The following is a 26,728-nucleotide window of genomic DNA, read 5'->3' on the forward strand; positions in this document are numbered from 1 at the left end:
CTGAAACCAGCGCACCCCGAAACAACAGGTTGAGAATTGATTGCGTGAAACAATCACCTGTGCGTCCAGTCTCAGTCTCCAGTTGGTAAACAAATAATTGGTCTATTGCCTAGTTATCTTAGCCTGGCACTGGCCTGACTGATCATGTGGGTTGTGTGGTCCGTGCCAGGCTATTTGACTAACCCTAGGCTGATATGATGGCTGATAAATATCAAATCCCTTTGAACGGTGTGGTTAGTGCGAGGTAATTGTAATCGCACCTGTCAATTTGTGGGCCACATACTGTATACCTCACTGAAGGAAGTGTAAAGTGCTGCTGTGAATGCCGTCCAGTAGCGCACATGAGAATGTGGTCCATGTGAAACTCATGGAAAAGTGGAGATAGTTTATTAAACATTTGTTTCCTCTAAGAACTTTAAAAAGGTATTGAAAGTTTGCTGACAAGAGCTGACTCGCAGTGTGATGAATTAGAATGCATCAGAGGTATGCTGCCCTGCCAAGCCAAAGTGCAGTAACAACGAAAAAAGAAAAATCACTGAAAAATGGGTTTAAAAGTGATTCAACTGGTCAGCCAAATGAGATATCAGCATATACTGTAAGTGATATTACACTAATTGTACATCTGATCTTGAGGTAATTGTTTATCCCCCAAAATCACAAAGGCTAATTTGACCTTTGGCATATAAAAACAAGTCGGTGTGTCCAATAACGTAGTTACTGCACTTTGGCTTGGCAGGGCAGTATGGCTATGGCCGTATATGGAATATAGGCATGTATGAGATCTAGTATTGATAGCCATTCTAGGGCTGGGTCAATGGGTCAATTGAGGAAGAATTGTGGTAGAATTGTATTATATTGTTTTTATGGTTGTTTATATTTAACTGTTATTAAACTGTTATTATGTAGCTTGTAAGAGCCAAGATGTCCCCGTTAGGCCTGATAGCTATTTTTTCCAACTTTCCATACAGCCTGTATTATGGTTCAGCTTGTCCTTGTAGCAGCTAATATAACTATGGTCTGATCCCTGTGTTTGTTGGCAGAACTACCGTACCACCGACCTGAGTGTTATTGTACTTCTACCCATGATATCATGTACTGTATGATAAAGTATAACTATCACCTCACCACCTTGAATATTGTCTCAGACTCCTCTTGCCTAATCAATTACTGATTGATCAAGAATTCCACAACAGTCAGCTATGAGTGGTCATTCAACTGTATGTACATATGATATACTCACTCATGGATTAAAGTTCTCAGGCGCCACAAGTGATTTCAGTCATTGGGATTCCGTAGAAGTCAGCATGGCTTAGACCGTATGTCGCACACCCAAAATAGCCGACCTATAAGCTCACAACACGTTGCAGTTTAGGTTATTAGTTATTTTAAGATTAAAGAGTATTTGAAGTGATCAAACTAGCAATAGCAATAGAATACATGTTTAGAAGCATCTTCCATAAACATGAATGGTCTCAGAAATGTCATTAAAGCAAAGGTTAATGTGTCAATTTCTTCAACTGGTTGGCTGTATGTAGAACAGCAGCAACATAGGTTTAGAATGATAATACCTAAACAACATCAATAAACTTTCAGTCATGACATTTTATTTTGCTTCATTCGATGTACACTGCATTTGCATGGTTGATGTCATCCCCTCTCTAAGTGTGTGATCTCCACTGTGTTGTAGATTCCCTCTACATGAACCAGACAAGTTACAACAATGGCTGAAAAACATGGGTCGTGAAGACTGGACTACGCCGTGGACACTCAGACCGCTCTGTGTGTGGAGAACGTAACTCCAGACATGCAGGAGCTGTCCGTCGTACCCAGTGTTGACCATGGAGCTCAGGTCATCGTGTGCATTGAGACGATCCCCAATGTCTTACCCTGTGCGCCGCCGCTCATGCCGCCGTGCGCCATCTCCCCCGAGACGGTGCTGTTGTCTGTCCTGAGCTCCAAGCCCATTGTGTCCACCGTCCCCATAGTGTCCAAACACACACCGCCCTCCTCGTCTGCACTGGTTCTCACGATGGAGACACTGGACACAGAGGAGGGCGCTGGACACCTGAAGAGGGCTGCACAGAGCAGCAGGAAAACCAACTGGAGGAGCATTGGTGAGTGTGATAGCACTCCCTATCAATAATAATGATAATGAAAAGTGAACTGTCATTATACAGAAATTAATCTAATCAGCCACAAACATGGCAGACTCTCTATTCATTATCCCTCTTATTTACTTACTATAGAAATACAATATTTTGACACACGATATAACAACAAAACGATTTTTGTTGATTTAAAAAGGGTTTCATTGCTTATGGTCATGTCGTAACGTGGCTTGTGTTCTTCCAGGTTTTGCACAAATTTTCATGACCCACCCTTTAAAAAAAAAATAGCAGATCTACAAGCTCATAGTGCGGTTCTCGGTGCCACGCTATGAGCTTGTATATCTGCTATTTTTGAATAGCCAAAGAAATGAAATGACACAGATGCGTTCCCGAATTGAATGGGTTAATTTCGTCGGCTAAAACTATGACGATAAATGTCTGTCGACTACCTTTTTTTCTCTGACGGAAATTACCTAAAAACGAAATAAGAAATAACCTACAGTATGATGACTAAAACTATGACTAAATATAATTTTGTCAACAAATAAAAACTAGACTAAAATGTTAGAGAGGGACTATAGTGAAGAGATCCTGTAGAACTAAGACAAGTAATTTTATATTTGGCTGCTTGTGGGTGTCACGCTACGAAAATCTATCCGATCTACACAAGCTTGTAGATCGGCTATTTTCGGCACACAGTATAAATCAGGCATTATGACACCATCAAGGCCAACCACAATAAACTTGAGTCGACTAAATCAACTGTAGATTTAGTTGACTAAAAGGTTTTCAAAAGTTGAAATCGTTGCCCAAAATAGAGACATGTGAAAGTATTGGCTGCATAATTTGCCAATTGCCAATGTGTCGTCAAAAAAGTGAACTAATGCGTAATAATAACCACCCTCAGACAGGATGAGATGGCAGTGTGCAGATTTACCTCTGTAATGTTTCACATGTTGTCACGTCAGATTTTACAAGCGTTTAAAGTGAAACGGTACAACTACATGTTCTGTTGTCATCTGTCCTGCACCAGGCGTACATCCAGGCGAGTACGACAGGGTCAGACACAGGGGACACGGTGGCTGTCATCTACGAGGAGGACGACGGTGCTTATGTTTACGCCCCGGTGCACGAGGGAGAGCAAGAAATATGAACAAGGACTATATAAAGCACCCCATCCATATTGTTTCTCTACTAATTCATTTGGACTTCCCTGCAGACTGTTGATATATTCTGAAACCGACTATAATAACGTTATACTGGAGAATATGTTCAACACAACAATAGTGCAAAACAGTATTGACATTTAGCTGGAATAAATGAAACCATGTCTAAAATCTTTTCAGGTGAGGGTCTATTCTGATCAATATCTAAGATACTATATACACTGCAACCATTATGTGCACTCACAACAAGTGCTTCCAATTATATTTTGGGGTCGCACAGATTACATTTCTGTTACGACTTCAAAGTAGCCGACAATAAAACTAAATGCATCTCCTAGATCACAGACCCATTACACTCAACCTTTCTTACTTGGGTACCTTTATTGCCAGGGGCAGGATACCTCTTCTCAGATAGACACAGGGTTAGGTGTTTTGTGCCCAAAGCGAAACATCAGGCAAGTCAGAATCTCAAGATACACTTACACGTATTCGATCTACAAGCGCACAATGTGTCACATTGTGAGCTTGTAGATGTGCTATTTTTGGTATTATTATTTATAGGGGAAAAGAATTGTCTATGAAGTTGACATTACTCCTCTAGACCACCCTAGAGATAGGTGTGGTTCAAATGTGCAATGATCTATGCTTTTTTGTGTAAGCTGCAAGCTTCTAAAAAGGGCAAATAGAAACACACTAGACGATCAGGAAATGAAGAGTAGGTGGAAGTCAAATACCATTTTAAAGGACCACAATGGAAGGTCTCATGCTTTTTTTAAATGTTTGATCCTTTTGACAGATACTGTATGTACAATACAATATTATGTAAGATATACTGTATGTTCATATACTGTATGTGCATTTCTTTTCTATAAAAAATGGACAGATACTGACACACGTATGGTTATCAAAGATGGTTCAGCTCAGCAGGGACAGCCAGTGAGTTGTGTGAGATTGTAGATCAGCTATTTTATGTTTCAGACATACAAGGTTTCCACCAAAGATTCAGCCAAAGTACATCCTGGTATTCTGTGTTGAAAGAGTCCACGCCGGAAAGTCAATAATTTGTAACTGACAGTTACTATTGGGATGTTTGTAGGGTTTATTTGAGTGTTAGTTTAAAATAAACACTTTACACTTACATTAAGTATCTTGTTATGGCATCAATGTGTTATGTTGCTGCCCATGGAGTAACGTTCTCAATCTGATTTCAGTCATTTGGATATGGAAGCATGTTGTGCAGAGAAAATAGCAGATCTACAAGCTAGCTTGTAGATCTGCTATATCGGCTATTTTTGGTTATTTTAAAATTGGAGCATTTGAAGTGGTCAAACTAGCAATATGTTCGCATATTCAATAAAATCTTAATAGTCTTGGACATTTCATAAAAGAAAAGGTTAAAGCCTCAATCTGTGATTTCTTCAGCTGGTTGGCTGTATGTAGTTCTCAGGAACAATATTACTTAAACATCAAACATTTTAAATATTGTGTTAATAGTTTAGGAAACAGCGTTAGTGTGGGGGGCTCTTTTCACACTGTTAGACTTTATTTTGCTGCCCTGAGCCTCAGTTCTACCTGAGAGGCCATGTGAAGATGCAATGCGAGAGTGCGGTCTAGCCAACACCAACTCGGGACTCTTCAATCCCTGCCCTCCACAGCCTCCTATAGCATCAGCATGACAGGCCACTCACTTGAAAATGACTCTTTTCATGTAAGGCGGAGTATTCGACTAAGGCTGCATATATATATATATATATATCGATTACACTTTGTCACACACCAATGTCGTGCAAATATTTTCACTTTTTGTGAATTTTTCTCTTTTGCCTTTTTACCTTTTGCCTATAATGACAAGCCAAAAATATGGATGGATTATTAATCAATTATTTGATTAAATTGTTTTTTATTTTAGTTTTTATAATTGATTAACTCGATTAGTTTGATTAGGTTGCACCCCTATATTAGACTGTGTGTGATTGACAGGAGAGATGATCAGAGGAGCAGAGTTTTTACCATGATCATTAACACCAGGGCAGAAGAATGGATATAGTTTCTCAGTGAAAGTACAGCCAGTGAAGGAGTAGATATGATCTCTGGCGTCCACATCGTAAAAGGAGACCAGACCCTCCTCATAATCCACAAACACTCCCACTTTCTGGAGCTTCTCTCTTACAGGGAGGACAGGAGGGTCGGTACCAGCCCAGTACACGTGTTCATCCCTCAATGACATGGTCCAGTAACCGTTGTTGGGGTCGAGTGTGATGTCTCCCTTCCTGTTGATGGACTGTCTGGCCACACCTATGTTCCACCTATCCTTCCCTTTAACCTGAACCTCATAGTAAAATCTTCCTGAGGAGACTCCTTGTTTTCCTAAGACAAAGGTACATCGAGAGAATCTCTCTGTGTTGTCTGGCAGATTGTTCTCTGTGCCTCCATCATTCACTTGTTTTCCATCCTTAGACAGGATGAGTTCACAGTGTGCTGTATCAGGATCCAGAGTTACATTCACTGCATGTTTCTGGATGCTTCTCAGTTCGGCATCATAAAGCTTCTTCATCTCTTGACTGATTGTCTTCTCCAGCTGAGCCACAGCTGTCCTCACAGTCCCCTCATACGACGGATAGACATTGACCTTTGTTCCGTCCTTGGTCCTTGGAAGGGCTTTGATGGATGTGAACTTTTGGAGGAGGTGGAGGTGGTCTTCAGTGTATGAGAGGTGCTTCAGCTCACAGCTTCTCTTCTCCAACTTAGTAATTTCATTTTCCAGCTCTTTAATGAAGCCTTCCGCCTTTTTCTTTGTTGTTCTATGCTCTTCAAAACAGCTCATCAGAGCAGTGAAGAACTGCATACATGTGTCCGCTATCTTTTTGTCTACGTCTTTCTTGCTGAGCTCTACCGAGTGTTTGACCTCCTGGATCTTCTGTTTTTTCTCCTGGATCATCTGCTGAACTTCAGCCTCCGTCTTTCTCAGCTCAGCCTTCTTTCCTTCACATTCCTCTTTCAGAGATACAATGTGATGTAGCTTGTGGTCTGACTCAGTGCAAAACTGGCAAACACACATGTGGTCAGTCTTACAGAACAGCTCCAGAGGCCTGTCATGTTTCTTACATATAAAGTCTTCCAGGTTCTTTACAGGGTTGATTAGTTTGTGTCGTTTTAAGGCTGTGATCGTCTGGTGACGCTCAAGGTGAGTCTCACAGTAGGAGGTCAGACACACCAGGCAGGACTTAAGGGCCTTGTGCTTGGTGTCCGTGCAAACGTCGCACAAGACACCATTTGGTTCAGCAGGTTGCTGCTGTGACTTCCTGAACGGATTGGTCATCTCAGAGATCAAAGTATTGACAGAGACCTCTGGTAAAGAGACATCTGGTCTCTTACTGAATTGTTTTGCGCATAGTGGACACTGACACAAATCGTTAGTATCCCAGTTATATTTGATACAGGTTTTACAGTAGTTGTGGCCACACGGAGGGGCGATCGGGTCAGTGAATACATCCAGACAGATGGCACACCGTAATTTCTCTTCAGACGGGTAATTGCTCGTACAAGCCATTTCTACACACTGAAAACCAAAGTGTTCAAGTCAGGTTTATTTGTAAAGACTCTTTATCCGACCACGTCATACTGACAACATACAGGCGTGCGACGTCATCACAGAGATTGACGTCTTTTTTAATAGCAAGGGGGGCGATTGTGTTTTGTTACATAAGAGTCTGCACAGTAGTAATATGCTCCACATTCTTTTGTTTATTTCCGATTCAACTTTTCAATGAACATAGTTCTCCAGGAATGTGTTGATCTTTATTTGTCCTGCACCTGGACACTTAAAGTGGATGTGCATGGACTACTGTATCTCTCTTATTTTGTAGATTACTATAGACCGATACCCATTGTTCCCTTTGCCAGAGTACTCATTGCGACCGTTATCAGTGTACTTAGTGCTATTGTGTATTCAGGGATCCCCATATAGGGGTATAAAAGGGAACCCGACTGACGTCCTACTCGGCACATAATGCACATTGGTGATATATTTGCCTTGGTTTTATTGATTGCCTGTTTGGGTTGGGTCTTAATTTTACAACCTTGTGTTTTTTAATGTTTTTTACTGTAGTGGTGCATCCCAGTTTAAGATTTTCACATGCATGTGCTTGACTAGTGCATCTAAGTGACATTAACACTATATTAAAAACTGTCACTACTACGGTACTCTTAATGTTATTGGCTCGTCTCTTTAATGCCGTTTGACTGACTGTATTTTAATCACGGCCACACCCTAGGTCAAATTAGGCTGAAACATTCCATAGCAGTGCATTTCGTTATGATCTGGGAAGGTCATGGGCAATTATGTTATAAACTTTGATATTTAACTTTTAAAAACTTTAAATCTACACTGCAATTCGGTTTGGACTGAAACTTTGCCCAGGTGTGGAGATGCCTGACGTCAGGGTACTAACTGACACCATGGTGGTACAGATATCATGGACTGGCTTTGTGCCTGTTTCATTCACATATACTAACCCAGGCAACAAGTCTTCAAGATCCCCAGTTTGATATGCATTGGCCCACTGATATACTCCACATCAGTGGTTCTTAACCTGTGGGTCCCCACATGATTTTGGGGGGACACCCAAATGAATCATATTTGAACTGGGGACGCCCCACCCTGACAAGCACTTGCAATTGTAGGAGTTGAGGCATTAATATACATTTTTGCCTCTTTCTTCTATTTTTGGACAATTTGGCCAATGTTTGACCAGTTCTTATAGTATAGTTTGTTGATTCCTTTTGATGCAGAAATGGTCTTTTAATTTTTTTTGAGGTATTAAAAGGTGTTCAGTGCCAGACTTATTTCTGGCTGTGTGGTCCCAGTGCCAGGATTTTGCGATTCTCTTACCTTTTCAAGTAGTCACAGAATATTTATCTCCAGTATGATCCCCTGATGGTTGCTAATCACGGGGGTGTCACTGTGTTTCTGCGAAAGAAGAAAAAATGTCATTGTGCCCCCGCGTTCGCTTGTCATAGGCGCAGAGGGGAGAGAGTGACCAATGGAATAGCAGGAATTAAACGGTCATTTTGATCTGAACTTAGACTGCGTAGGGGATGGGCTGACTGCCGTCATGCGAGTGTTAAAGGTCACTACGTTGTGTGTATTATAGTCCTTATTTGGAGAATTGTTTTCCTCTTGATGACAGTTGACTTTACTGCCGCATAATTATTTTTTCCCAAATCCGATTAGTGTTTTTACCTATAACTGCACCGATCTGTGTAAAACTTTGTATGTGCACTCCCTAGAGGCCAAGGAAAAACCTTTGCCCTTCATTTTTCACATCTACTTTTTATAGCGCCACCACTAGGCCGACTTATGTAAAACAATTTCGGATATTACTCCTTTTTTTGTATCCAAATATCACGCAAATCGGTAGACATGATCTTTATAGTCATGTAATCAAGACGGATTTGTTAGATTTTCCATCCTGATTGTCTAAGATTGACATAAAATTTACTAAAGTTTGCAGGAGTGGCCCGTTTTGAACAAAATGATGGACGAATGCGGTTGAGACTCTGCACGCTTGTTTGCACTATGTTGAAGAACAAATGCCCTTTTGAACATTGCCCTATCATAGCGCCACCAGGAGGCAGATTTTTGCAAAACTATTTTTTAAAATATTACTCCTAATGTTGTCCAAACATCACGCAAATCGGTACGCATGATCTCTTTTAGTCATGTGATCAAGACGGATCCGTCCAATTTTTCATATTCCATCCTGATTGGGGAATTCCGAACATTGTTGGCCCACAATAACCTACTTGACCTTTGCTACCTGTGCTCCGAGGAGCACTTTTTCTAGTTCATCATCATTTATTTATTTAAAACCTCTGAAAACACAATTAGGGTCAACCCTCAATACAATACAACCAATGCAGATAGAAAAGGCAGAAAATTCACAAAATAGATTGAACGTATCAAAATAATTAATTGTAGGTATGCAGTGTGTGGCTCTGCAGCATTTTCACTAGTCACTCATCCTTCCATAGTGTTGTGTAACCAAGGTGACTCAATGTCAACTTTGTTAAGTCAATAACATACCCCCTTATTTAATTGTAATATTCATGCAGGGTCTGTATTGTTTGACATTGCTGGGAGGCAGGGCCTTAACGTTTATTGAGTTCATGAGAGAAGTACATGAAGTGCTTTAAAGCACCTCGTGTACCTGCTCTTCCATAGTCCTACCAGTCCTTTTTACCAGTTTAAATAGATTTAAAGTTAAAGGCGAGCTTTAATCTTAAAAAAAATAAATAATAATGTTTAACCAAAAAAACATTGGTCTGAGTGTTTGTTCAGTAGCAGGGGTCTCACTGTTACTGAACAGTCAGGAGAGAGTACCCATGTATGATCATATTTTTTATAGCATTCCAGCAGTTAAAAAATGTTCTGCTCTGTTATTTGTGTCATCACTTCCAATTTCACTTGTTTAATCTGAATCCTGACTGAGTTCTCTATCCTGATTGGTATTACAACCTGAAAATTGATTTTCTGTTTAAGAGCTGGAGAGACACGGAGACTCCTGTTACTGAACAAACACTCTATAGCAATGAGTACTTTAAGAATATAGAGCTATTTAACACTTATTTTAACAAAATAAAATCACATACCCTTTATTCAATTTTATTTTTATTTTATTTTATTTATATTATTATTACTTTTGAAAAAACACGGCCCCTTCACACATTAGAAGGACAATATCAGTCACCAGAACCAAGGATGGGTGTTTTCAATGAATCTAACATCTTGGTTAAAATGGAGTTTGAAGTTAATGGGTTTATATAGGAAGGGGACATGTATGTTACAATTAATATCAAATATCTAAATACTGAATCAACCAACTTCCAGTAGATGTTAAAATGACCCCAAACATGTTTGAAGGTGAAATATCCCTTTAAATTAACACTGTGGACACGGTTTTACAATCTAGACTGGTGTCCCAGGCCAGAGATGATGATCCGATGTTACTTTACTTGTTTTATTTATTTAGACGGGACACGCATATTAATGAACAATATATATCAATGTAATGCAAATACACTGGATTTAGCAAAGATGCTAATTTACATCCGCAGTCCCCACAAAAAACACGTAAAAACAAAAACAGGCAGACAGTGGAGTACATTACATTACATTACACAGGGAAGACAGAGCATAATACATAAATACAAGAACAGAGGTATGAAACCGGTACAAAAGGTGCAAAGTATATCTATTGAAGCCATTTTTTACTTGCGGCTCATGTAGTATAGGCAATATATATTTGTATACTGAAGTGAATTGTGTATAAAGTGCAGTATCACTTTCAAGTAGTTATCAGTAGGACAATATCTTCTTGGCCAATGGAAGGTTATTCCATGTCGAACAACCCTGTACTAAAGAGGACATTTTGTCCGATTGTGGTTCGACTGCGCTGCACTTCGCAATCCCCTCGAGTGGTTGACCCTGTGCCGATTCCACTATCAGGCTTCCTCTTTATGAATTCCCTTAGGGGAGGCGGGCACACAGACCGATGTAAGGTCTTGTATATAACGCAAACCTGTGATGTGATGTGAGAGTGCGGTCTAGCCAACACCAAATGTTCTGCTCTCCAACAACAGTCACAGAGGGGTCATACCAAGACACAGGCAGAAGAGGAGGATATTATATTGAACAAATAGTATGCACATGTGACACGCTATGAAATGCTCCCATGACAGCCCTGCCTCCCAGCAATGTAAAATAACACAGATCCTGAAAGAATATTACAATAAAGTAAGGAGCACGTTATATTGTGTTTACACATTTTGACATATTGACTTAACACGTTTTTAATTAAATAGTTCATCTTTCCTGCAGCCTTGGTTACACAACTTTATGGTAGGATGTGCGACTAGTGAATGCTGCGGAACGCACACACTGCGCAGCTATAATGCAATACAATGCGAGAGTGCGGTCTAGCCAGCACCAACCCGGGCCTCCTGAATCGCTGTCCTCCACTCTCTCCTATCTAGCATCAGGGTCTTGAGCTCTACAGTGTTATTAGCTAAGCTGTCGCACCGCAGTAGATCTACGTAGGTGGTGCGCCTCTTGCCTTTCCTGGCTTTGCCCTGGGTTGGCTCCCATAGTGTCAGTTTGCTTGCCACTAGTTCCGGGTGCCTGACGCAGTGCCCTGCCAGCCTCATCCTTCTCTCTCTGACTTTGTCTGTGACCCGTGGTAGGTCCCCGTCCCCGTTAGAGGACCACATTTCTGATGTGGTCCGCCCATGTGACAGCTATAATAAATGATTAAAGGCAGGGAAACAGATCATTTTAAATCAAGCAATGTAGAAAAAACTATTTATAATTTGGGTTTTGAGCAGTTAAGTTAAGTCAGGAGTGGAGGAAGTCCACTCCTGCCAAATACAAGGCCACTTTATGTCATAAATATACATTTAATTTAACTTTTAACAGTAGAGAGGCTTCCAGGGCCTTACAAATACACACAGTTTTAAATGCTAGACATTTATAATGTTCATGTTTAGGCCAATAATATACTTAAAGTCAGGGACGTGCAGAGTTAGAGGGGCAGCGGCTGACATTTCTAAGAGGGCACTTTTGGATGGAATTTCACATTGTGAGCTTGTAGATCGTCTTTTTTCAATGCACAACACCACGCTCAACTAAGTAGGCTAAACGGCTAATCAGCCTTTACTGGAGATGCAGCGCACGGCATGGCTTTCTACACAGATCGAGGGCAATTCTTTCAATATAAAATGCTTCATTCAAGTTCAGGAGAGTAAAGAAAAGGCAATTGTCCTGAATTCTGCCTTTGAGTACAGCATGGAGAGGGGGCATTTGCATTTCTTTCACCATAGTAAATGCTGCATGCATTACATGGTCTCTTTAGAGAGAGGGCACTTTTTTTACAGACGGGTAAAGGGGCAGGCGCTCGATCAAGACCCCTTTGATATGCACGTGCACCCTGCATGGTCAAAGTACTGACAAATACATTATGTATCTATCAGCATCCTCCACTCATGATGTCATCAGTGTGCAGTTCCATTCCTCTACCTGTAAGGTCACATTTTCAAAACTTCCATTTAATTATATGAAGAAATAGGTTCAAGAAAAAATAAAACTGATGTTGTTTAGATATGGACTACTATTTAAATATCAGAAGTTGTCCCTTATCTGCTGCAATGCCTTTAAATCAGCAGGTGCCTTGCAATATAAATATGACTTAGATCAGCCAGGGTCTTCAACGTTCTTCAGGCCAAGGACCCTTTAGCTGAGAGAGAGAAATGAAGCAGGGGACCCCCGGGGACCCCCCCCCCCCCCCCCCCCCCCCCCCCCCACTACGTTGTTGTGTTGCATATTAAACCTTTTTCATAGATTGTACTTATTTGACAGCACTCATCAGTGTTGTGTAAATGAATGATTCTTGTTTGTTTACACATTTTATTTTCTATTGATATGTTGGATTCATGATAATGATAATTTTCATTTAACCACTTAAACCCTCAATTTCTTAGTAAAGTACACCATTGACTCAATACTTGGTCTGCTCTTTTTCCCCTCTACACCAAAGCGTAAATAGGAAATAGCCAATCTACAATCTCACACTGCAATGTGTTGTGAGTTTGTAGATAGAGAAGTTTAAAGAACCATTAGACCTGAAAGGTTCTTTGTGAAACCGCTCTGAAGAACCAGTTTCCATTTGGCACCTTTATCTTTTTCTGCGTGTATAATTTTTAATGGGCAACTGCTATGTGGAAAATGAGAGTGGAACCGTACTGGGGCGGCCATCACCTGGTGTTCGATTCCCGGCCCCGCCAATGTGTCAAGGTGCCCCTGAGCAAGACATTTGACCCCAAACTGCCCTCACCCCCATCGCCCTGCGCTCAAGTCTGACCAGTTGGGCAGCATCAGCTGGGTGAAGCTGAAAACTGAAATTCCTCCAGTGGGATCATTACTGCCCAGGTCTATAAGCCTGCATATTGTTCGGTTCATAATTCATTTGAAAGGTTATTTGATGTTGCATTTGATCAGTCACGTAGCACTGAGGAGTGCAAATTACCCTGGATGTTTCCATGCATTTATCTTATTGCATGATGGTTCAGAAAATGTTTACTATATATTTATGTAATTACACCTAAGAAATTGATGTGTTGAATTTTAAGATTTAGATATAGTTATGAGGAAATGTCTACAATGAAGACCTTTATAGGAGAACAGGCCTGACCCCACTGTCAAGTGTGATCAAGTTCAGTTCAGAAGGTGGTTGTAGAATGTGTGTAGAATGGACCCAAGTGCCATCCCAAGGTTAGCCATGAGATGGACACCACCAAAGAGACATGGAGAAGATCTGTGGAGAAGGAAATGAAAGAACTTGGATGGACCTGGGGCCAAGTGCAGCATTGGGCAGTAGACAGACAACATTGAAGACCATATGTGCTGTTCAGTACGAAGACGATTAAGTAAGTAAGTATGTATGTATGACGGAGTGTGGAAAAAAAAACCTGTTCATAGCAAGCTGCCTTTGGGGACAGAGGGGTGGGATAGTTTTCACCTACAGTATGTCAATATACTATACATTATGTCTCACTGTCACGTTGTGCTCTAGTTTGCTTTAGGGACAGTGGGTGTCAATTTGTTGATTTATTAACATGTCACAATGTAAGGATTGTGATTGGCTATGTTCCTCAGATCATGACAGTATATAACCAGGATCATATTGCAGGAATGATCATCAGTCCTCAATTGCAGGTGAGTCTAGTCTTGTTTTTCTCTTCTCAGTAGAACCGCCTTTGTACAATCTGTACCTATGTGTTTTATTATGGTGATGTATGTACTGTATATGCATGCTTCACTCTCCACACTGAAGCCTCCAGAGGCAGTTTACCACAGTGCTTTACAGTATGTTTTATTACTGCCGACGGCTTTCACACTCGTTGAATTTTATATGAAAAGGTGTGTTGGCCTTTTCTCGCCGTTCGAAGAGAGCAACTTTTTTATATATCTTTGCTTTTACATTTACTGCTGCAGGATATCAAACACGCTCACAGACACAATGATAGATGTATCATTCCACGTGAGAACAGTGAGTCAGTGAAAAGACAGCCTTCACCTTTTAGGCTCCAGATAAATGAAACCAACTTTAAGACTGCATCTGATTTTTTATTTTTTTATTGTTAATTGTTTTTCATTATATGTATAGCATTTTATAATTGCAATTGTACTTGTTGTAAATGCTCTTATCAGGGCGCCCTTGAAAAAGAGAACTTGCTCTCAATGATCTTCCTTGAAAAAAAAATGTTGAGTGAAAATATTTAGTGAATAAAAAGTTATTTTGTCTTTGTGTATTTCAGCCATGAGGACCCAGGTGCTGCTGTGCTTGTTGGTGCTTCTTCCCGCCGTAGCACTTACCAAGAGTTGGTCTATTTCATTTAATCCTCTTATGTTGCATGATCGACAGACATATTTTTACTATATTGTTATAAACATTTTTCAGAAATATCATATTTTCTGTATTTGGTTCAGTTTCTGTGGTTCAGTTTTCTGAAAAACTAGAAAGAAAATTACATGGGCCATTAGTTGAAGAGGGTGACAAGTGGGAACATAAACATGTACACACACACACACACACACACACACACACACACACACACACACACACACACACACACACACACACACACACACACACACACACACACACACACACACACACACACACACACACACACACGTTCAAGTTTCAACAACACTGGAGGTAGCCTGGTCCTGTTGAACTTTACTACAGTGTCACTGTACAACAGTAAACATAGCTACAATTACCTTTTAGACATCTTGCTTTCATCCTTGAACATGTCTTGTTTGGAGATCAGACATAATAATCTGATGGCAATGATAAGTGGACATAGTCAATGATATTCAGACTATTTGCTTGTTTTTCATGCTTCTTTCAAGGGATAAATGTGGCAAGAGGTGGAATTGCTACACAGTCATCTATATATGGAATCGGAAGGCCTCAAAATGCTATTGATGGGAGACGTGCAAGCAACTGGAACCAGGGGTCCTGCACGCACACACGGCAGGATTATAGACCCTGGTGGAGAGTGGACCTCCGAGCGGTCTACAAAGTCAAGTACGTCTCAATCACCAACAGAGGGGACTGTTGCACTGACAGACTCAATGGAGCTGAGATCCGCATTGGAAATTCTCTGAGTGACAATGGAAACAGCAACAAGAGGTATATTAATTTAAACTTTTTAGGCATTTAGCAGACGACTTTATCCAGAGTGACTTACACGGACGAAATCAGAGTAGAAGAGTTTTAATCATATCACATGTAAGAAACTGCTCATAATACAGTGATGTGCTTATGAGAGCAGTGTGTATGTGTCTGTGTATTAAATGGATGTCTGCCATATTTGGTTCTCAGGTGTGCTACGATCACACATATTGGACCTGGAGTCACCACAACCTTCATTTGCGGAGGGATGACAGGTCGCTATGTCAACATTGTGATTCCTGGCAGGAGACAATTCCTGCATCTGGCTGAAGTGGAGGTTTATGGTCAGAAACAGCCTGCTATCAATGATGGTAGGTACTAATCTGTAACATTAATATCACTGTTGGTAGTAAAACATAATCATATGTCATGATTATGGAGGTTTCTGATGCCTTTGAGAGATATTGTTCCAAGTAGGTATGTAGTTTGTACATTTTCCTTTCATCCTTTAATGACATATTGATCAGATGGCAGTGATAACTAGACACAGCCGATGATATTCAGACAATTTGCCTGTTTTTCATTCTCCTTTCAAGGGAGAAACTGAGCAAGAGGTGTAATTGCTACACATTCATCTATAATATATGTTGCATAATTGACGGGCATATTTCTACTATATTGTAAATAAACATAAACATGTTTGATAAATATCATTATAGTCTGTATTTAGTTCTTTTTTTTCTGTTTTCTGAACAACTAGAAAGAAAATGACATGGGCCATTATTAGTTGAAGAGGGTGACAAGTGGGAACACATACATGTATAGGGAGGGTTATTTGGCATAACAACAAAGTCTCTCGTAATAGTAGCACATCTACTTTACTTCCCAACAACACATGGAGATAGCCTGATCCTGTCGAACTATCTACTACAGTATCACTTTACAACAGTAAACATAGCTATTGCAATTATCCTAGGCAAGGCAACTTTTTTGTATAGCACAAATGCAATTCAATGTGCTTTACACAGAAATTCACGCAAAGGAAACACAATTACACAATGACATTAGGATGCATAATGCATCCTATCATATCTATCGTATCATATCTTATCGTATCTTATCCCAATTGTACATTTTGGGATCATGCCTTTCTTCACAGACATATTGCTATTTGGTCAGTGTTCCTCTGATATTTGTATATCATAGTTTTATAAATTTGTCTTGAATCATTTCATGTTTGGGTGCTGTTCTTCTGACTGTACCAGGCACTTGGCCCTGTGGCCACAGGAGGAGAAGGAATCGCTGCATGAGATGGATGCTGCCTCGCACTGGAACATCAGGTACTAGTAAGGTAGAATAGCAGTGGCAACATACATTTAATTTGCTATTCTAATTAGTATTGCTTAAAAAAATGTTTTTAACATTAAATTATAATAAATGTAACCATTGAAGAAGATGCATTATATGTGCTAGTGATGCCATCTCCTTTTTAGAACAATTGTAAAATGCAAAGTTACCATTGATATCGAACCCAGGCTGCATCAGCCACACAAACACACGCACGCTCACACGCACACTCACTCACTCACTCACTCACTCACTCACTCATTCTCGTAATAGTAGCACATCTACTTTACTTCCCAACAACACATGGAGATAGCCTGATCCTGTCGAACTATCTACTACAGTATCACTTTACAACAGTAAACATAGCTATTACAATTATCCTAGGCAAGGCAATTTTTTTGTATAGCACAAATGCAATTCAATGTGCTTTACACAGAAATTCACGCAAAGGAAACACAATTACACAATGACATTAGGATGCATAATGCATCCTATCATATCTATCGTATCGTATCTTATCGTATCTTATCCCAATTGTACATTTTGGGATCATGCCTTTCTTCACAGACATATAAGCTATTTGGTCAGTGTTCCTCTGATATTTGTATATCATAGTTTTATACATTTGTCTTGAATCATTCCATGTTTGGGTGCTGTTCTTCTGACTGTACCAGGCACTTGGCCCTGTGGCCACAGGAGGAGAAGGAATCGCTGCATGAGATGGATGCTGCCTCGCACTGGAACATCAGGTACTAGTAAGGTAGAATAGCAGTGGCAACATACATTTAATTTGCTATTCTAATTAGTATTGCTTAAAAAAAAAATGTTAACAATAAATTATAATAAATGTCCTTGAACATGTCTTGTTTGGAGATCAGACATAATAATCTGATGGCAATGATAAGTGGACATAGTCAATGATATTCAGACTATTTGCTTGTTTTTCATGCTTCTTTCAAGGGATAAATGTGGCAAGAGGTGGAATTGCTACACAGTCATCTATATATGGAATCGGAAGGCCTCAAAATGCTATTGATGGGAGACGTGCAAGCAACTGGAACCAGGGGTCCTGCACGCACACACGGCAGGATTATAGACCCTGGTGGAGAGTGGACCTCCGAGCGGTCTACAAAGTCAACTACGTCACAATCACCACCAGAGGGGACTGTTGCGCTGACAGACTCAATGGAGCTGAGATCCGCATTGGAAATTCTCTGAGTGACAATGGAAACAGCAACAAGAGGTATATTAATTTAAACTTTTTAGGCATTTAGCAGACGACTTTATCCAGAGTGACTTACACAGACGAAATCAGAGTAGAAGAGTTTTAATCATATCACATGTAAGAAACTGCTCATAATAAAGTGATGTGCTTATGAGAGCAGTGTGTATGTGTCTGTGTATTAAATGGATGTCTGCCATATTTGGTTCTCAGGTGTGCTAAGATCACACATATTGGACCTGGAGTCACCAAAACCTTCAGTTGCGGAGGGATGACAGGTCGCTATGTCAACATTGTGATTCCTGGCAGGAGACAATTCCTGCATCTGGCTGAAGTGGAGGTTTATGGTCAGAAACAGCCTGCTATCAATGATGGTAGGTACTAATCTGTAACATTAATATCACTGTTGGTAGTAAAACATAATCATATGTCATGATTATGGAGGTTTCTGATGCCTTTGAGAGATATTGTTCCAAGTAGGTATGTAGTTTGTACATTTTCCTTTCATCCTTTAATGACATATTGATCAGATGGCAGTGATAACTAGACACAGCCGATGATATTCAGACAATTTGCCTGTTTTTCATTCTCCTTTCAAGGGAGAAACTGAGCAAGAGGTGTAATTGCTACACATTCATCTATAATATATGTTGCATAATTGACGGGCATATTTCTACTATATTGTAAATAAACATAAACATGTTTGATAAATATCATTATAGTCTGTATTTAGTTCTTTTTTTCTGTTTTCTGAACAACTAGAAAGAAAATGACATGGGCCATTATTAGTTGAAGAGGGTGACAAGTGGGAACACATACATGTATAGGGAGGGTTATTTGGCATAACAACAAAGTCTCTCGTAATAGTAGCACATCTACTTTACTTCCCAACAACACATGGAGATAGCCTGATCCTGTCGAACTATCTACTACAGTATCACTTTACAACAGTAAACATAGCTATTGCAATTATCCTAGGCAAGGCAACTTTTTTGTATAGCACAAATGCAATTCAATGTGCTTTACACAGAAATCTTATCGTATCTTATCCCAATTGTACATTTTGGGATCATGCCTTTCTTCACAGACATATAAGCTATTTGGTCAGTGTTCCTCTGATATTTGTATATCGTAGTTTTATACATTTGTCTTGAATCATTCCATGTTTGGGTGCTGTTCTTCTGACTGTACCAGGCACTTGGCCCTGTGGCCACAGGAGGAGAAGGAATCGCTGCATGAGATGGATGCTGCCTCGCACTGGAACATCAGGTACTAGTAAGGTAGAATAGCAGTGGCAACATACATTTAATTTGCTATTCTAATTAGTATTGCTTAAAAAAAAAATGTTAACAATAAATTATAATAAATGTAACCATTGAAGAAGATACATTATCGGCCCTATTCTGGCCGCCGTCTTACCCATTATCCCTAAACTTCTTTGCCATTTTTTACTATTTTGAAAAACATTTTCAAGTAGTTCAAATAGCCAATCTACATCGACACATTGTGAGCTTGTAGACTTACTATTTCAACTATTTGAAAATGTTGTTCAAAATAGTAAAAAATGGCAAAGAAGTTTAGGGATAATGGGTAAGACGGCGCCCAGAATAGGGCCGTTAAATGTGCTAGTGATGCCATCTCCTTTTTAGAGCAATTGTAAAATGCAAAGTCACCATTGATATCGAACCCAGGCTGCATCAGTGATTTATTGACAAACACCACAAAAGCCTCGGGGGAGCTTTTCTATTTACTGCTCAGAGCTCAGATTCGGTCTACCGCCCGCCTACTGTGTCCAGCAATTTTATGCACTGATGCACACAGGAAACCATGCAAGGCACCAAACCTGCACATCTGGAGCTGTTAGGGGTTCAGTGTCTTGCTCAACTTAGGACACTTTGACAGGCAACCAGGAGGAGCCGTTTCCAAGATGGCCGCTCTACCTCCTGAGCCACTGCCGCCCCTCATCGTTATGTAATGCAATAAGGAATACATATGCATTTACATCAGTGAATATACTTACTACTGTTTGACCTACAGCCATGAAACTTGGATACACATATGCGTCTCCTCATGCTGAACAACTTTCACACTCTGACTTTTGACCTCTGACCTTTAGATCTATTATTTCAAGCGGGTATATAACTGTACAGCAATAATCTGAACCAAAACAAAATCTAAACTAGGGGGAATTCCCCCCATAATGAATGATTCACAAAGGGTGGATTTTACACTTTGGGGCGAGGAGTACTACTTTGTTTAACTAAAGGTCTTACATTGTCTTATGGGTACAGCTCAAATTGATTTTTTTTGCTCTAATCCAATTTAAGCGATTCTAACTATTCTTTAGTTGTCTGTTTCTCCGGTGTCCTTTAGTTTCTCCTGTGTCCTAGTGTTTCTCAAGCTGGTGCTCAACTTTTAGCTAGATGCCCGTTTTAGATAGTGGTGTCTACCAAAAGAAGTGTCAAGATAAAGTTTTTGTTAACACATGTCCACATCACTTATGGTCTAACTATTTACTTATTTTTCTTCTTCCAAGGGAAAAATATGGCAAGAGGTGCAGTTGCTACACAGTCCTCTACATATTTATTTGGGCGTCCTCAAAATGCCATTGATGGGAAACGTTTAAGCAACTGGAACCAGCGGTCGAGCAGCCACACTTTAGCCGAACTTAACCCCTGGTGGAGACTGGACCTCAGCATGACTTACAAAGTGTACTATGTTACTATCACCAATAGAAAGGACTGCTGTGCTAACAGGCTCAACGGAGCTCAGATCCGCATTGGCAATTCTCTCGACAACAATGGAAACAACAATCCAATGTAAATACGTAATTCTTTGTTGGCTTGATTTGCTCAAAATACATCAGGATTGAAGAATCCTACTGAATCGTAACGTGTGTGCTAGAGATTCCATGTATACTTGTTCTACTAAGTTGGCCAGTAACCGTGTTTAACAATAATTGTGAAACAGTGAATGGTCTGATGTAAATCTGCCATAGCAGAGCCAATATAACTATTATGATTGGGATGTGTAAAAACTATACTAACCCATTATACAGAAAGAGAACAAGATATTGGAAATAATTGAGCCATTAAGTCTGATATCACACATTTTTAACGTATACATGCATAACACAATGTAAAATCAAAATATGTGTGATGTTATGTTTTTATTGAAGATTTTCTTTTCTCCCCACAGATGTGCCGTGATCTCCTCTATCCCAGCTGGTGCCACCTACACCATTAAGTGCAATGGGATGGAGGGTCGTTATGTCAATATTGTGATTCCTGGAAAGAAGAAAACCTTGACTCTGAGTGAAGTGGAGGTCTATGGGGCATCCTTTGTTACATTTAGTCCAAGTGGTAAGTACAAGTTTATATTGGCAAATGATGAACTACCTTTAATCTGGCCCTTGATTCTAGCCAACGTTGGACATGAAGCTATGAAATGCCTGGTGAAATTGAATTGAAAGGTAAACTCGTGAATTCTGGATTTTAGTTTAAAGTCTGTAGATGTTTTTTTTTGTTTTGTTCTTTGGGGAATCTGTTAGTTACACCACCATTGTTCTCGTGAAGCACGTTGTTCATATGTATTAAGTATGGATGAACATTTCTATTCCCATTTACTCAAAAATGGTGTACATGGCCACTACACTAGGACATGCACACAAGCAGCAAGCTTGTATAGGGTGGCTTCACCATTGAAGACCACATTTGATTTGTTCGGATGCGTTTACAAATTTTACTCTTAGAAACTTACTAGTGATAGATAAAGATTGGCCAAAGAGAACACAATGTTTTAAACCCTGTCTTGTTTTATTTTTTTGTCATTCTCTTCTCAAGGTACAAACATGGCAAAAAGTGCAGTTGTTACACAGTCCTCTACATATAAATCTGGGCATCCTCAAAATGCCATTGATGGGAAACGTTTAAGCAACTGGAACCAGCGGTCGAGCAGCCACACTTTAGCTGAACTTAACCCCTGGTGGAGACTGGACCTCAGAATGACTTACAAAGTGTACTATGTTACTATCACCAATAGAAAGGACTGCTGTGCTGACAGGCTCAACGGAGCTCAGATCCGCATTGGCAATTCTCTCGACAACAATGGAAACAACAATCCAATGTAAATACGTAATTCTTTGTTGGCTTGATTTGCTCAAAATACATCAGGATTGATGAATCCTACTGAATTGTAACGTGTGTGCTAGAGATTCCATGTATACTTGTTCTACTAAGTTGGCCAGTAACCGTGTTTAACACTCATTTTGAAACAGTGAATGGTCTAATGTAAATCTGCCATAGCAGAGCCAATATAACTATTATAATTGGGATGTGTAAAAACTATACTAACCCATTATACAGAAAGAGAATAAGATATTGGAAATAATTGAGCCATTAAGTCTGATATCACACATTTTGAACGTATACATGCATAACACAATGTAAAATCAAAATATATGTGATGTTATGTTTTTATTGAAGATTTTCTTTTCTCCCCACAGATGTGCCGTGATCTCCTCTATCCCAGCTGGTGCCACCTACACCTTTAAGTGCAGTGGGATGGAGGGTCGTTATGTCAATATTGTGCTTCCTGGAAAGAAGAAAACCTTGACTCTGAGTGAAGTGGAGGTCTATGGGGCATCCTTTGTTACATTTAGTCCAAGTGGTAAGTACAAGTTTATATTGGCAAATGATGAACTACCTTTAATCTGGCCCTTGATTCTAGCCAACGTTGGACATGAAGCTATGAAATGCCTGGTGAAATTGAATTGAAAGGTAAACTCGTGAATTCTGGATTTTAGTTTAAAGTCTGTAGATGTTTTTTTTTGTTTTGTTCTTTGGGGAATCTGTTAGTTACACCACCATTGTTCTCGTGAAGCACGTTGTTCATATGTATTAAGTATGGATGAACATTTCTATTCCCATTTAGTCAAAAATGGTGTACATGGCCACTACACTAGGACATGCACACAAGCAGCAAGCTTGTATAGGGTGGCTTCACCATTGAAGACCACATTTGATTTGTTCGGATGCGTTTACAAATTTTACTCTTAGAAACTTACTAGTGATAGATAAAGATTGGCCAAAGAGAACACAATGTTTTAAACCCTGTCTTGTTTTATTTTTCTGTCATTCTCTTCTCAAGGTACAAACATGGCAAAAAGTGCAGTTGTTACACAGTCCTCTACATATAAATCTGGGCATCCTCAAAATGCCATTGATGGGAAACGTTTAAGCAACTGGAACCAGCGGTCGAGCAGCCACACTTTAGCTGAACTTAACCCCTGGTGGAGACTGGACCTCAGAATGACTTACAAAGTGTACTATGTTACTATCACCAATAGAAAGGACTGCTGTGCTGACAGGCTCAACGGAGCTCAGATCCGCATTGGCAATTCTCTCGACAACAATGGAAACAACAATCCAATGTAAATACGTAATTCTTTGTTGGCTTGATTTGCTCAAAATACATCAGGATTGATGAATCCTACTGAATTGTAACGTGTGTGCTAGAGATTCCATGTATACTTGTTCTACTAAGTTGGCCAGTAACCGTGTTTAACACTCATTTTGAAACAGTGAATGGTCTAATGTAAATCTGCCATAGCAGAGCCAATATAACTATTATAATTGGGATGTGTAAAAACTATACTAACCCATTATACAGAAAGAGAATAAGATATTGGAAATAATTGAGCCATTAAGTCTGATATCACACATTTTGAACGTATACATGCATAACACAATGTAAAATCAAAATATATGTGATGTTATGTTTTTATTGAAGATTTTCTTTTCTCCCCACAGATGTGCCGTGATCTCCTCTATCCCAGCTGGTGCCACCTACACCTTTAAGTGCAGTGGGATGGAGGGTCGTTATGTCAATATTGTGCTTCCTGGAAAGAAGAAAACCTTGACTCTGAGTGAAGTGGAGGTCTATGGGGCATCCTTTGTTACATTTAGTCCAAGTGGTAAGTACAAGTTTATATTGGCAAATGATGAACTACCTTTAATCTGGCCCTTGATTCTAGCCAACGTTGGACATGAAGCTATGAAATGCCTGGTGAAATTGAATTGAAAGGTAAACTCGTGAATTCTGGATTTTAGTTTAAAGTCTGTAGATGTTTTTTTTTGTTTTGTTCTTTGGGGAATCTGTTAGTTACACCACCATTGTTCTCGTGAAGCACGTTGTTCATATGTATTAAGTATGGATGAACATTTCTATTCCCATTTAGTCAAAAATGGTGTACATGGCCACTACACTAGGACATGCACACAAGCAGCAAGCTTGTATAGGGTGGCTTCACCATTGAAGACCACATTTGATTTGTTCGGATGCGTTTACAAATTTTACTCTTAGAAACTTACTAGTGATAGATAAAGATTGGCCAAAGAGAACACAATGTTTTAAACCCTGTCTTGTTTTATTTTTCTGTCATTCTCTTCTCAAGGTACAAACATGGCAAAAAGTGCAGTTGTTACACAGTCCTCTACATATAAATCTGGGCATCCTCAAAATGCCATTGATGGGAAACGTTTAAGCAACTGGAACCAGCGGTCGAGCAGCCACACTTTAGCTGAACTTAACCCCTGGTGGAGACTGGACCTCAGAATGACTTACAAAGTGTACTATGTTACTATCACCAATAGAAAGGACTGCTGTGCTGACAGGCTCAACGGAGCTCAGATCCGCATTGGCAATTCTCTCGACAACAATGGAAACAACAATCCAATGTAAATACGTAATTCTTTGTTGGCTTGATTTGCTCAAAATACATCAGGATTGATGAATCCTACTGAATTGTAACGTGTGTGCTAGAGATTCCATGTATACTTGTTCTACTAAGTTGGCCAGTAACCGTGTTTAACACTCATTTTGAAACAGTGAATGGTCTAATGTAAATCTGCCATAGCAGAGCCAATATAACTATTATAATTGGGATGTGTAAAAACTATACTAACCCATTATACAGAAAGAGAATAAGATATTGGAAATAATTGAGCCATTAAGTCTGATATCACACATTTTGAACGTATACATGCATAACACAATGTAAAATCAAAATATATGTGATGTTATGTTTTTATTGAAGATTTTCTTTTCTCCCCACAGATGTGCCGTGATCTCCTCTATCCCAGCTGGTGCCACCTACACCTTTAAGTGCAGTGGGATGGAGGGTCGTTATGTCAATATTGTGCTTCCTGGAAAGAAGAAAACCTTGACTCTGAGTGAAGTGGAGGTCTATGGGGCATCCTTTGTTACATTTAGTCCAAGTGGTAAGTACAAGTTTATATTGGCAAATGATGAACTACCTTTAATCTGGCCCTTGATTCTAGCCAACGTTGGACATGAAGCTATGAAATGCCTGGTGAAATTGAATTGAAAGGTAAACTCGTGAATTCTGGATTTTAGTTTAAAGTCTGTAGATGTTTTTTTTTGTTTTGTTCTTTGGGGAATCTGTTAGTTACACCACCATTGTTCTCGTGAAGCACGTTGTTCATATGTATTAAGTATGGATGAACATTTCTATTCCCATTTAGTCAAAAATGGTGTACATGGCCACTACACTAGGACATGCACACAAGCAGCAAGCTTGTATAGGGTGGCTTCACCATTGAAGACCACATTTGATTTGTTCGGATGCGTTTACAAATTTTACTCTTAGAAACTTACTAGTGATAGATAAAGATTGGCCAAAGAGAACACAATGTTTTAAACCCTGTCTTGTTTTATTTTTCTGTCATTCTCTTCTCAAGGTACAAACATGGCAAAAAGTGCAGTTGTTACACAGTCCTCTACATATAAATCTGGGCATCCTCAAAATGCCATTGATGGGAAACGTTTAAGCAACTGGAACCAGCGGTCGAGCAGCCACACTTTAGCTGAACTTAACCCCTGGTGGAGACTGGACCTCAGAATGACTTACAAAGTGTACTATGTTACTATCACCAATAGAAAGGACTGCTGTGCTGACAGGCTCAACGGAGCTCAGATCCGCATTGGCAATTCTCTCGACAACAATGGAAACAACAATCCAATGTAAATACGTAATTCTTTGTTGGCTTGATTTGCTCAAAATACATCAGGATTGATGAATCCTACTGAATTGTAACGTGTGTGCTAGAGATTCCATGTATACTTGTTCTACTAAGTTGGCCAGTAACCGTGTTTAACACTCATTTTGAAACAGTGAATGGTCTAATGTAAATCTGCCATAGCAGAGCCAATATAACTATTATAATTGGGATGTGTAAAAACTATACTAACCCATTATACAGAAAGAGAATAAGATATTGGAAATAATTGAGCCATTAAGTCTGATATCACACATTTTGAACGTATACATGCATAACACAATGTAAAATCAAAATATATGTGATGTTATGTTTTTATTGAAGATTTTCTTTTCTCCCCACAGATGTGCCGTGATCTCCTCTATCCCAGCTGGTGCCACCTACACCTTTAAGTGCAGTGGGATGGAGGGTCGTTATGTCAATATTGTGCTTCCTGGAAAGAAGAAAACCTTGACTCTGAGTGAAGTGGAGGTCTATGGGGCATCCTTTGTTACATTTAGTCCAAGTGGTAAGTACAAGTTTATATTGGCAAATGATGAACTACCTTTAATCTGGCCCTTGATTCTAGCCA

General features: G+C 39.7%; 2 protein-coding genes across 2 annotated transcripts in view; one reads left to right on the forward strand and one right to left on the reverse strand.

Annotated features, from left to right (window-relative positions):
• The window catches only part of LOC311049831 (galectin-4-like), a 459,606-nt gene that overhangs the window by 348,829 nt on the left and 84,049 nt on the right, over positions 1-26,728 (forward strand). The gene's annotated exons all lie outside the window — the stretch shown is intronic.
• LOC311050477 (zinc finger protein RFP-like) lies at positions 4,817-6,593 on the reverse strand (the record flags this gene model as incomplete). Its single annotated transcript, XM_084064561.1, has 2 exons — positions 4,817-4,846; positions 5,253-6,593. 2 exons carry the CDS (start codon positions 6,591-6,593, stop codon positions 4,817-4,819), a joined length of 1,371 nt encoding a protein of 456 aa, XP_083920687.1.

Source organism: Gymnoscopelus microlampas (assembly GCF_963454915.1).
Source record: "Gymnoscopelus microlampas genome assembly, chromosome: 8".
Classification (NCBI taxonomy): domain Eukaryota; kingdom Metazoa; phylum Chordata; class Actinopteri; order Myctophiformes; family Myctophidae; genus Gymnoscopelus; species Gymnoscopelus microlampas.